Here is a 14126-nt window from a genome sequence, read left to right on the forward strand (position 1 = left end):
GTAAATAAAACTCTGAGAAGACCACCCCAAGTTTCAAGATACATACAGCGACCGGAAACCGTCCATTTTCCATAAAAGCTGGCAACTTCCAGTGACATGAGCGATGGACCATTGGTGAGTAGATGTGGGTGTGTCCAGCGACACGACAAAGTTGAGAAAAGTTTAACTTCATGCAAATTTGGAGTGACTTGGTGCAGCGACTACCAATGGGATTGAAGACAGCAGAGCGCACATGATCCGTGATCCTCCATGCTGCCTGAGAGTCCTGAATTGTTTCAAGGACCCATACACTGCTTCTCCTTCATCTCGTAGGATATGATGGTTTGTTGTCAAAAGTACAATGTTACTTGTGCCACCCACTGATGAAAGTTACTATGGCAACCAGTAGTAGGAACGACTTCTACTGGCGACTTCATAGTACAGCGACTGGTGACATGCAGCGATAAAGTCGCTGTATGTGTGAGCGTACCTTTAGAGTATGAATTCATGCCGTTTTCCTGGTTGGAGGTCTCTAGTCGAATGCAGAATTACCACACAATGTCGTAAAACTCATGTATTGATTTACGTGGTTCAAATATACAGCAATGTATCAGTTAAGGTTGTGATGTCAAATGGACAAATGTTTGTATGAGACGACACATTTTCTGCAAACCTTTAAAGACCGCCGCAGAATGTAACATGAACGAGACTTGAAAGAGAATGAACACATAAAGTATAGATTTGAAAATGTTTTGGGGAATACATCATTAAGAAAAAACCTGCATTATGGATGTGACATGTCTGAACCAGTACTCCATATACCTGATGTATAAACAACGCAATTTTCTTCATCATTTGACTAGAAAAGTTCAATTCAGTGAAACAGGAGTGAAAGCCATGTGTGAACATTTTTTGTTCCTGTGCTCACAACTTTATTTTTCCATGGTAAGCTTGACATTTGCATGGAATTGCCCTTGTGTCTTTTCACAGTGCGCATGGTACAATGGATGCCACATTGCTTCATTCAGGATAAACAAAATATACATCTTGACTTTCAGTAAGGAAGGTGTATCTTCTAGAACCTGCATGACTATACTGCTTCACAGGGAATTTCAGATAGGGGATTCGTCGAAAACCTGGCAAGCGAGCAGGCCTTTTGGCACTGAAGCATTTTTGCTCTTTTTGCTGCATTTTTGTGTAGAAGACTAATAAAATTCTAATATCCCATCAATGATTTCATACCATTGGTCATATTAGAAAATCAACCCAAAGTAGATCATTTGAGACTATTTAAACACAATCGACCTTACTGCCCGCAGTTATTTTTGCCATCAATAGAACACGTAGTGCCTTTGTCAGCCATGTGTTTTATCCTCTATTCCAGTCCATTTAGACATGCCTGACCCTGACAAGTCCATGTGTCCACTTGTGAGGTAAGGTAAGACAGGTTTAATCACGCTAAGCAGATGACTCACCTTGTGTAATACTTATCAATGAGCTCTCTAGGACAGAGACATTATAAAGAGGAATTAATCATTTGTTTGCACCTATAGTATTCCTAGAACGTGTTAGAGACATACTGGTGCCAATTTCATTGCAGGTACCTTTAAAATAGTGATCCAGCCTGATTGTATTCAGTCTATTCAGTTTGATCAACCTACTCCTTCAAATGTTCACCTGCCTGTAACTTTGGGAGGCTAATACTGTTGTGTGCTTGGCTTACACTACTATATGTGAGCGTTTGTTTGCATAATGTTTGGGTAAAGTGAAACTGAATTATTAATTGCATCCAAAACAGCCTATGTGCATCAGTTTAAATGGCAGCAATAAATGCACGTGCTATCTGACTACTGTATGCACATAATGTCTGCATCTTGATACCAGGGTTGTCCTAATCAGCTAAACCACTCAGGCCAGTAAAGTCCTTCAGGCAGCTGATCCCTGGAAGTCCATTTTGGTTCAAACGATGGTGATGACACTCAACATGATGGATGACAAAAAAAAGAATAATTAACAAGATGTTATAAGACATCACTGTCTTTTTTCTCTGTCGTCTGGTCCTTTGTTTCTGCTCCTGAAGGCTCAGCGTTATACGCAGTGTTGTTCTCTACGTGGTCAAGGTGGTCTATGGCGACACTCTCAAAGGCCCTCCTCATGATGGGGTGCTCTTCCAACACCTCGTTAAAGCTGTCCACACTGAGAGAATAGAGTCTGCAGTAGGTCTCGGCTTTTACGCTGGCAGTACGACGCCCACTGGTCAGCAAACAAATCTCTGAGAAAAGGAATGGACCCTTCAACAAGCTGTTTACTATCAATGATCATTTCAAATAATTAGCATCTGTGATGGGAAGATGGCAAAAATATTTAAGCAAAACAAAGGTTGCTTATATGATAAGGAAAGAAAACTTTGGAGGTGCTACAAAGAACACTAGGATCATAACCTAAACAAGTGAAATCAGTACTCACCCCCAAAGTAGCAGCCATCGCTAAGCTTCTTGTCTTTCTTGTTACGAGTGAGAACAGTGACACAACCATGCTGGATGAAGTACATTTTACGGCCCAGTGTGCCTTCGCGAATAATGATATCACCTGGCAAGAAGACCTCGAACCGCAACTTAGTCAGGAGCACTGTGACAAAGTGTGGATCGCCATTGCCAAACAGTGGCATGTTTGCTACTAGTTCACGGCAATTGAAGCTCACTATTTCCTATTATGAAAACAGAGCGTGTAAATTGGAATCAGGTCAGTATTAAGTAATGTAAAGAAAATGTGTACAGCAAGTTGTGTTTCTTTCTTTATAATTTAAGGCATAAAAATAAATACAGTGTTACAAGCACAAAATTTTGCATTGACAGCATTGACGCCTCACAGCACCATTTTTCTGAGATATGGCAATATAAAATTTTGATTTCAACTTGGGGTAGGCCTGGACAACCAGCCATCATTCTTGATTTACAACGATTCACATCACTAAACTGACTCGGTTATACAGTTTCAGGAGCATCCAGCCATTTCTATGCACAGACACCACTCATGTGCTTGTTCAGTCCCTTGTCAATTTGCAACTTGAGTTCTGTAACTCGCTCATGGCAGATCTGCCTCTTTGCACCATCTGAGTACTTTTTTGTAATTTTGTGGTGTATTTCTATACTATATTTTCTGGAACTACTAACTTTAGTAGTTCCTCTTGATTAAGCTGGTCTCAATCTTTAGTTATGTGTTTAGAAAATGAGTGAACGTTTGTTTGTTAGGTGAGCACTGAAGAAAGCTTTGGGCTGAAACGTCTGCTCACTGGTCTGCTTGAACTGTTTGCACTTTTTTCACTATGCAAGTTTAAAATAATAAATATATATTTTTGATAGACCTCTGTGGTGTGATTTCATTCAATGTGCTGACAGCTTCCGCCTTGGACTTTGAAGGTTTTTTGTTTGTTTGTTTGTTTCACGCACCTGAGGACATATTTATCTCATTTGAGTGCAACTATCCTTCTACCTTACACCATCTGTCCCCTGAAACTGATCCAAAATCCAGGTGCACAACCTGTTTTCAACCTCTCTGAGTTCTCCCAGACCATCCCATTGCTACACTCCTTCTGCCGGCTTCCTGTAGCAGCCCACCCACCTGAAGGCACTTATCACACCCTGCTCTGCACCACGCTCCCTCTGAGCCTTTAGCAGTGCTCGATTGATTCCACCATCTCTCAGGGTACAAGAAACGCCTCAAATCTTTTCTGTCCTGCACCCAGGTGGAAGAATTAACTTCCCTTGGCTGTCCGAACAACTCATTCAAACGAAGACTAAAAACCTACCTCTCCACTAAAGCACTTTAGTCAGCACTGTTTATGTATTATTTTTTTAAATCCCTGTCTTGTGTTTTCTTTTCATATTGTACTAATCTTCCCAAGTGGGTTTTTAACCAGATTGGACCTTTAGTCCTTGACCTGTTGAACTAGCATGAGGATGAGGGTAGATACTACAAAGCTCTTCTGATAACGGCATCTGTTAAATGCCATAAATGTAAATCCATCCATCCATCTTCTATACAGCTTTATCCTTTTCAGGGTCACGGGGAAACCTGGAGTCTATCCCAGGTAGCATCGGGCACAAGGCAGGGTACAGGGTGCCAATCACATACACATTCACACACCCATTCATACACTACGGACACTTTAGACATGCCAATCAGCCTACCATGCATGTCTTTGGACTGGGGGAGGAAACCAGAGTACCTGGAGGAAACCCCCGTAGCCCGGGGAGAACAAGCAAACTCCGCACACACAGGGCCACGGTGTGAACCCCCGACCCTGGAGGTGTGAGGTGAACATGTTAACCACTAAGCCACCGTGCGCCTGCCATAAATGTAAATGTAAGCTCCAAAATCATTCCAGCAGCTACTCTGACTTGCCCTAGATGTGAATGTGAGTGTGTATGGTTCTCTGTAATGGACTCGAGGACAGGCTTCACATCCACTGCGACCCTGACCAAGATAAAGAATTTACTGAAGGTGAATGATTGAATATACCTTGTGTCAAATTATATAAGTGTTGAAGTGTGAATCCTCAGACAGGATCTATCAACACCTGAAAACTGTCACAGACCGTTTTTTAATTTTTGTAAGATTTCTGGCTACATCAGTAATGCTTGTGTTATGTCTTATACTGGATCGCTACAGCCAACAAAATAGCCTTTTGTGTAATATAATTTAGACATATTGACCTCTTTAAGCGGGTCACTGAGTTCTCCCAGAATGCTGTCCTCATCAAACATCTTCCCCTGGAAACGGTGCTCATAATAGTCATGAATTCTTTGTCGCAATTCAGCAGGCAACTTATGGAAGGACATGTATTGCTCCACTTGCTTATACTGTGAAAGACAACAGTTTACAAGAAAACATGAAAATAATAAAAGCAAGGAAACTTAACAGATGATATAGGTAATAAAATAATGCCTTCAATATGAGTTCATCAATGTGAGTTTAAAGGACTAGTGTGTTTAACCAAGAAGGCATGCTTCACAGGGGCTCGTTTTCAAGCAAATTGAGGTCTATTAATCAGTTTGGCATGGCATTAAGGTTAGTTGCAATTTAACACTCTGATTATAAGCAGGAATAATATAAAACAGCATCTACTTTGGAAAATGCACAATGGATGATATAACATTTTGTTAGTTACTCACAATTTTTCACGTTAATCAAGTAAGTACCCAGCTAAAGAGAGAAATATGCACCAGTACCTTTTCCTGATACTGGCGATGAGAAGCATCCAGTGACTGCACCAGGTTGGCAGCATGGCCCAGGAACATGGCGTAACAAGTGGCACCTACAATCATGCTCATCATGGTGAGCCAGACGTCAGTCATTCTCTCAGGAGCTTGGGCGCCATATCCAATACACAGCATATGGCTCATGGCCATGAAGAGAGCATATGAGTACTGCTCCTCCCAAGTGGCATTCTGACAAGAGAAAGTAATAACGACAACGAAAAAAGGTTTTACAAAAGTGAAAATGGTGATTGCTAAAATACTAAATAAACTGGATTAGATAGTTACCGACACACACTTTGTTTATAATAAAGAACCTCACCAATACTGCAAACACATGAGGCTCCCAAGTGGCACAACAGAAAATTATTCAAGATTCAAGTACAAAGAATTAAATTACCGGAAAAAACCGGGAGAGGAACCGGACTCAAAAGGGAACTCATCCTATTCTGGGGGACAACAGATAGTGAGACTATGAGTCATTACTTATCCACAACTGTATACAATAGTGTCAAGCAGTGCAAATTGTGTTGAACGGAACTTCAGTGCGAAGAAAGGAAGTTCACACTTTCCACCATGTGTGCTGAGCTGCCTTGTGACGTAACATGAGCAGCTTTACAAACACGACGTTTGGCTTCAATTGTCTCGGAGGAAGCAAATCCAAGCCCTTACCCTTCCCATGGTTGGTAGCTATGATGTGATGGGGAAAGCTAGCTAGTGAGTGGGAATTTGTGAACAAATTCGGAGAAAATGGGGTAAAAGTCATTTAATTCCCTCACCACCATGTTGATTTTGGAGACCCAGCAGTCCTGGGGGAAATCCTGAAGCATGGGCACCATGAACTGAAGACAGCCATCCCAGTGACAAAGTAGAAGCATCATCCCAATCAAATTGACTATTCGAATCACGGCACTTGCCAGGTCATATGTCATGTGAAAGATCTAAAAGAATGGGATCAAATGAGGGTTAAATAATGTTTGTAGTTTCCCCTGAATAGTATTAAAAGGCATCATTTACATCCTAAAATAGATTTTCAACTTGATATTCAGGTTTGATTCCAACCCGTGCTGTATGATCAGCTGTAACTATAATATTTTTCTGTTGACTACATAATACACTTGTCTCCCTGTATTCAGGACCATGTTCTTGCTAACCTTGCTGAATTAATTGTTCTTTACACTTTGGCCCTTTCTTCCTTTTAGTACACCTCCTGTATAGACAAAACTTTCTCTGTGCTTACCTCTTCCCACTGGTGAATGTAGCGGATAAGTCTGGACAGACGAAGTAATCTAAGCAGACTGAGGATCTTAGTGAAACGGACAATTCTTAATGCTCTAGCAGTGCGGTACACTTCCGCTGACTCAAGCCGAGCCTCCAGGTCCACAGCTATGAAAAAATAATCCACTGGGATAGAAGAGATAAAATCCACAAGGAACCAGCTCTGTAGGTATCGGCGTCGGATCACCTGTGGGTCTAGGATGATATGGGAGTTATCGTCCTCCGGGATTCCTGTGCGGAAGTTTAGGATCAGGTCAATCAGGAATAGAGTATCTGAGGCCATGTTGAACATGATCCATGGCAGTGTGTTCTGATCCTCAAAGAAAGTGATGCACCATGGCAGGATGACCAGATTGCTCATCATCAGAAAGAGCATTACCAAGTCCCAGTAGAACCTTAATGTGAGAAAAGAGAACATGCGTAATTTGAAAATAGGCATAATTTAAATAAAAAATAAAAACCAGCTCTATTTCACACTGGTATCATACAGATATTATCACTGGAAACCTTTATCTTTATACACATCTTCACAAAGACTTTTTCTTGAACTGTTTTGAACTTTTTTGTCTTGTCATTCACAATCATATTAGGACAGTGCCACTTTAAAAATCTAAATATTTGTGGATTAAACATGGTTTATATAAAACCAAACCAAATATAACAAGAGACACCTCATTGGAATATGTCATTAGAAAAGTGTGAGTACAATCCATTTAAAATGTGAAAGTGCACAGACGACATTATAAAGATATTTCTTTTATTTCTAACCTGACACGAATGTCTAATTTCTGTTATTAAAAAAATTATTTTGTATGATACTCCCTTTGGATTTTGACATTTTTATCCCATAGCCTCTTTATCCTGATCAGGATTGCACTGGATCCAGAGTTTATAATAGGAACACTGGAAATGAGGCACGAGTACACCCTGGATGGGACGCCACTCCATTGCAGGGTACCATGCACACACATATTCACACACTCATTCACACCTAGGGGCATATGGACTGCAATTGTAGTCCAAATTAAATAAATCATTATAGCTTCAAGCAGCATTTTCGGGGGCCAAGCACCCAGACTCGGTGAGCCACAGATGCACTACAATTGTTGACTAAGCAATCACAGGAAATCAGAGCCATAACTTTAGGCAAAGGGATTCAAAAGTGATTTGTATTTTCACTCATGATGTGTATGTTTTGACCTCGGACAGTGATGGAATTCTCTGACTGTAAGAGGAAATGTCTAGATGAACAAATGGGCAGCAGGGTGGAATTGCTGCTGCAGCTGCTATAACCCATGGTGTTGTCTGTTGCTATTTTGACCTGTGGTCGCTACTGGAAAAAAGATAGGAAAAAAGAAATGTGAATTTGAACATTCTCCCAAAAGGTTTGAGGATCATCAAGGTGTGTTTTGGCAAAATTCACACATGCCTTAATGTTCTTCTGGGTTAGCAGTGGTTTTCACCTCACCACTCTTAAATGGATGACATTTTTGCCCAGTGTCTTTCTGATAGTGGAGCAATGAACAGTTGATGCAAGTGAACTTTATTGAAGCAAGAGAGGCCTGTAGGTCCTTTGATGTTGTCCTTGGCTCTTTTGTGACTTGCTGGATGAGTCGTTGCTGTGCTCTTGGAGGAATTTTGTAAGCTCAGCCACTTCTGGGAAGGTTCACTACTGTGCTGAGTTTTTCCATTTGGAGATAATGGCTCTCACTGTGGTTCTTTGGAGTCCCAGAGCCTTTGAAATAGCTTTGTAACCCTTCCCAGTCTGATGTATTTCAATCACCTTCAATCACCGTCCCAACTGCCAGATAACCCCACCACCCAACTCAGACATGGAGACTCCACCCATGACAAATTGGTTTAACCCAAACAGAGTGGCAAAGGCAGTTTTTTTCTTGGGATATTGCCTCAATGGCATCTGGCAATACCCCTTGGTGAAATCCAATGTCGAGCGACAGCAGTCGAGCACTTCATCAATGCATGACATTGGGTATACATCAAATTTAAATAAGTCATTGTCCCCAATAATTCATACAGTTTGCAAAGAGTGTGTGACATGAAAGAAGTGCCCTGGTTAGTCAGGATCTCTTTTGGGATCCTAACTTGGGAGATAACCTCCACAACACTGTGTGCTGAGATGCTGCGAAGAGCCACTGCTTCCTGGTATCACGTTGCATGGTCCACTAAAATTAGTACAAAGTGATGTCCTCATGTACTCCATTCTAATGGCCAATACAAATGTTTTTGATCAATGGAAGGGGGTGTAATGGAGCTTTTGGGGTGGCCGGCAGATTCACCAGCTGACATTCGCAACATGCCACACACCATCTGCTAACATCATGAATGCCTGGCCAATAGAAATGTGCCATGAGATGGTTTAGTGTCTTATCCCACCCCAAATCCCCAACCATGGGTTTATGATGAGCCCATTGGAACAGGAGTTCCCTACAGCACTTCGGAACCAACAACTGTGTCATTGCTTCCTTGGTTTGAGTGTCATGTGTCACTCAATATAACCTGTGCTTAATAATTGAAAAATAAGGGTGGGATAGCCCAACATTAGGCTGAATTTGCTAATTGTCAATTACTCTCACTTGGTTGAAGGCGTGCCTCAGGGTTTCATTGTGCGATTGCTCCAAACAGAAATCCTCAAGGGGAATCATCGCAAAGGGTAGAGGGGCGGATCCAAACATTTCTCGTACTAATCCCTGAATTAAATACTTGCTACTGTATTAGTGGAGAGTTAGCCCAGTGCACTTCTCTCTCAGGCTCCAATCCCTTTATCCATTTATCTGTACTTATATATCCTGCACACTAATACCACAGGACATCAACCTGACAAACCCAACACTCACTGACTCATTCCTGCCCATCGACTGTAACCTCAGGATAGAAAGGTGACTACAGAAGAGTGTTTCTGTAGTTCTGCAAAATTCTTGTTCTCAACAGTTTTTTAACAATTTTATTTACTGATTTTTTTTACTTTCTGTTATGATTTTTTGTTTATAATCAATATACAAATATAAACACAGATCAATACATCTGTCCCATATAAATTGACCAAAACATTACATATTCTTTCACTATCCTTCAGTACATAACTGCAATCAAAATGGCATACAGTGCCCTCCACTAATATTGGCACCCTTGGTAAATATGAGCGAAGAAAGCTGTGAAAAAATGTCTTTATTTTTCAAAAACAATTGCAAACACAACACAGGTTTATCCAAAAAAAAATCTTTATTAAATATAGGTGTGCAACAATTATTGGCACCCCTATGAATTCTTATGAGAACGATATATTTGAAGTATATTCCCATTGATATTTTAATTTTTTTAGTACACCTGGGAGACTAGGAACAGGAAATTGTTCAACCATGACTTCCTGTTTCACAGGGGTATAAATATGAGGTAACACATAGGCCAAATTCCCTTAGTCAGTCATAACAATGGGTAAGAATATATAGTAAGAATATACCAAGGAATATATCTGTGATGTGCGGCAAAAGGTTGTTGAGCTTCACAAAATGGAATGTGGCTATAAGAAAATAGCACAAGCATTGAAAATGTCCATTTCCACCATCAGGGCAATAATTAAGAAATTCCAGTCAACTAGAAATGTTATGAATCACTATCAGTACTTATGAAAATCTGGTACAGTCAACTTTTTTCTTTTTAGTACCGACTTGGTACCAAAGTACCGTTACTTTTGACAACCCTAGAGGTAGCCATATGGAAAAGTACCTCATGCTCATGGTTAAATATGGTGGTGGCTCTTTAATGTTTTGGAGCTGTTTTTCTGCCAGAGGACCTAGACATTTTGTTAGGATACATGGCATCATGGACTCAATCAAATATCAACAGATATTAAATGAAAACCTGACTGCCTCTGCCAGAAAGCTTAAAATGGGCCATGGTTGGATCTTCCAGCAGGACAATGATCCAAAACATCATCAAAATCAACACAAAAATGGTTTACTGACCACAAAAAGAATTTACTGACTGCCATGACCACCCCAGTCCCCTGACTGAAACCCATAGAAAACCTGTGGGGTGAACTGAAGAGGAGAGCCCACCAGTGTGGACCTCAAAATTTGAAGGATCTGGAGAGATTCTGTATGGAGGAATGGTCTCAGATCCCTTGCTAGGTATTCTCCAACCTCATCATTCATTATAGGAGAAGAGTGAGAGCTGTTATTTTGGCAAAGGGATATCCATGAGAGCAGAGTATTTACTTTTTTTTTCTTTCTTTTTTTTTCTTTTTTTTTTTACAAAAGATTAAAAGGTTAAACAATAAAGACAATTTTCACAGCCTTCTTTGCTTATATTTACCAAGGGTGCCAATATTAGTGGAGGGCACTGTAAATCAGTGTTTCAAGTGTGCCTCAAAGGTTCCTTGGATAGATAAGGGTTCTGTTTTTCATGACAGAGAAATCCTCAGCTGTAGCATCATCAGTAAAGATTAATGAGCCTGTTCCAGAAGCAGCCATGCAAGCCCAAGCCAGGACACTACCTCCACCATACTTCACAGATGAGGTTGTATGTTTTGGATCATAAGCAGATCCTTTCTTTCTCCACACTTTGGCCTTTTCATCACTTTGGTAGAGGTCAATCTTGATTCCAGAATTTTTGTGGCTTGTCTCTGCTTTTCTTTGCAAATTCCAAACTGGTTTTCTGATTCTTAGTGGTTTTCATCTTGTGGTATGGCCTCGATATTTCTGCTCTCAGAGTCTTCTTCAAAAAGTGGATTGTGATACTTTCACCGCTTCCGTGTCGAGTTATTGGTGATGTCACGGACTGTTGTTTTTGGGTTTTTCTTCACAGCTTTCACAATCTTTCTGTCATCAGCTGTTGTTGTTTTCCTTGGTCAACCCATTCAGTGTCTGTTGCTCAGTACACCAGTGGTTTCTTTCTTTTTCAGGACAATCCAAATTGTTGTATTGTCCAATGTTTGTGCACTAGTTCTGATTGATTTCCCCTCTTTTCTAAGCTTCAAAATGGCTTACTTTTCTCCCATAGACAGCTCTCTGATCTTCATGTTGGCTTATCCTTTTTAACAACAAATGTAGTCTTCGCAGATGAAACTGAAGGTTAAAACCAAGAGTAAATTTTCAGAGCTATTTATTGCTTAGACAATCAATCTAACAGGGCACACCTGGGTGACAAGAAACTCCTGTCGGTTGAACAGTTTAATTGCGTTCTCTTTGCCTGTGTTTAGGACTTGTGTGAAAATCTGATAATGTTTTAGATCATATTTCTGCAGATATATAGACAATTCTAAAGGGTTCACAAACATTCAAGCACCACTGTACATACCTAAAGTCACTGTATGGATGTATAATCCAAACTCCAAAAGAGCGAACTCTCTCCTGCTCAGCTGCAACTCCTTGGGTGCTGCCAAACATGCGCAGGGAATGCTTGTTGACTCCAGGTTGTAACATGGAGCTCAGCTGCTTGTGGATGTAAGTGGACTGGTCACTGGACTCGTACTCCTCCATGTTAGGAGTTAACGCAGCAGGGACGGTCCTGGTCAGCCCGTCGCCCCCCACTGTCACCTCAGTGGGTTTGGTGTTAATGTCGGCTGTAGATGCAGCTCTCTCGTGGTAATTATGAACGAGACATCGTAGCCTCCGGCTCAGATCCCCTCCAGCTCCAGCTCCGTTTGCAGAGGACAGAGAGTTGGAACGCCAGGCAGAGAAGGAGAACCGGCCACGAGCTCTGGAGTCTCCATTCGGAGGAGGACAGTTCTCACTGCCTGCTTGTCCACTAGAGTGATCCATTCTAACAGTTTTATGTCGCCTGGTTTTTGTTCTTGTTGTTTTTTTTGTTTTTTTTGGTATGTAGGCTAAACAGTTACATTTAATGTAAGAAATACACAAACTACTTAATCATGACTGATGCTATAGGTCAAAATCAAGTTGTTATTTCTTTAGTGTTGTAGAATAAGAGACTTCTAGTGCAGAAATAAGCTACTTGACCTCTCCATCTTGTGCATCCGCGTCATGCGCAAAAGGAAGGAGTAAATCCACAGGTTGGAGTGTAATCTGCTTGTCAGTGATTACTTATAGCTCTCTGTCTCTGCTGACACTCGTGTAACTAGTCATTGTGTGTGTGATGCTCAGCTTGCGCCACAGTGTAGGAAAACTATGAACATTAAATTGCGCATCTCTTTGCACTTTTTATAAAGTGTTTGCTCACTAACTGTGTAATTCATTATCAAAAGTTTGTCATTTTTCAAAAACCTACGTGTAAGGTGTTTCTGATTTGATCCACAATTTAACCCTTTCATGCAAAAAATTCTTTAAAAACATATGCAGATACTTTAGATTTGGTTTAACGCATAATTGCATGTCATCTGAATTGAATCTTTATCGAAATAACCCTGATTAAAAAGTAAAAGTATTGTCCATGAGTTAAAAAAAGAGAAAAGGATAAAATCATTATTGCAATATTTTTTTAATGGATTTATAAACAAAAGTGATAAGTAAATTTAGGTCTATATAATGCTGATGACTAAAATTATATAAAATATTTTTTTTAAACAAAATATAGCAATATCCTTAACAAGTACAAAATGTGTGCAGTTTAGAACTGTTGCAAGATGCAGCTGATTTCTGAGGTAAAAAAAAAAAAAAAAAATCTGGCACGTTTTTTAAAACTTAATTTGAGATTTTTAGTTTGATTTATTTTTACTTCATTTGCTAACTTTGCTTTCTGAAAGTACCATACTGGCTCCATGGCATTTGGTGCCACCTTTGTCACCATGTTCCAAAGCATCTGTATCGTGTTGGAACATCTTGAAGATAAAACCAGACCTAACAAAATATTTAGTCTTCTTCTCACTGCTCCTTTGTCCTTTTTCTGGTGTAACTGTATTTCATTCTGGTGTTTTATGACACTGTTGATCCCAGGTCGACAGAGATGTTTTCTGTGTTGTTGCCCTGTGGGGGAAAAATGTGTCTGTGTATAAAATGCTGTTTCTGGGCCTCAAATATTTCAGCAGAAACACATCCACAATGGTCAGTGTTTCATTCCCAGAAATGCAGTGTATTAACTATTTCAATGTATAAATATAATTCTTACTTCAGAAACTTGGAGTTATATGAAATCTAAGCGATGAGTACTGTGTGAGTGAGCCTTATATTCCTGCATGCTATATCTTAGTAATATTTATTATGCTTCTGTAACTTGACTAATGATGTGTGTTTACATGTGCCTGTGGTTAATATACAGACTGCGCTATAAGAATGCTTACATGGACTGATGAGCTATCAGAAAGAAACCCTCACACACATTTCATATGTTTTACCCTGTGTGTGAATGTATGTGTGTGTACAACTTTCACATATCTGGTTTGTTCTCATAGCACTTTGTGATTCACAGTGAGGTAATGGTGGACCGGGTTACCAGATTGCTCCTGTTTTTTGGCGTGCTGCTGGTGGTCGGAGCAGTAGGTGAGAAATAAAATGTCACATTTCCACAAAAATCACATTTAAAGGACAATACAAACCTGTGCTGGAGATGATCATTTGTTCATGTGTCCTTTAAGGTGTCCTAGCTTTCTACTTCTTTGGAGTCCTGGAGGGCTGGTGTCTAGCAAAGTTTGATAGT

General features: G+C 40.3%; 1 protein-coding gene across 1 annotated transcript; it reads right to left on the reverse strand.

Annotated features, from left to right (window-relative positions):
• Positions 1–1688: 1688 nt before the first annotated feature.
• Positions 1689–12295, reverse strand: hcn3 (hyperpolarization activated cyclic nucleotide-gated potassium channel 3). The gene is made up of 7 exons (XM_053638122.1): positions 11832–12295; positions 6478–6910; positions 6017–6178; positions 5211–5429; positions 4695–4841; positions 2446–2686; positions 1689–2251 (listed from the first exon to the last, which is right to left on the reverse strand). The coding sequence occupies exons 1-7, from the start codon at positions 12293–12295 to the stop codon at positions 2001–2003; spliced, it is 1917 nt and encodes a 638-aa protein (XP_053494097.1). The 3' UTR covers positions 1689–2000.
• Between the last annotated feature and the right edge of the window lie 1831 nt (positions 12296–14126).

The sequence above is a fragment of the Ictalurus furcatus genome, chromosome 12 (assembly GCF_023375685.1).
Source record: "Ictalurus furcatus strain D&B chromosome 12, Billie_1.0, whole genome shotgun sequence".
NCBI classification, from domain to species: Eukaryota; Metazoa; Chordata; class Actinopteri; order Siluriformes; family Ictaluridae; genus Ictalurus; species Ictalurus furcatus.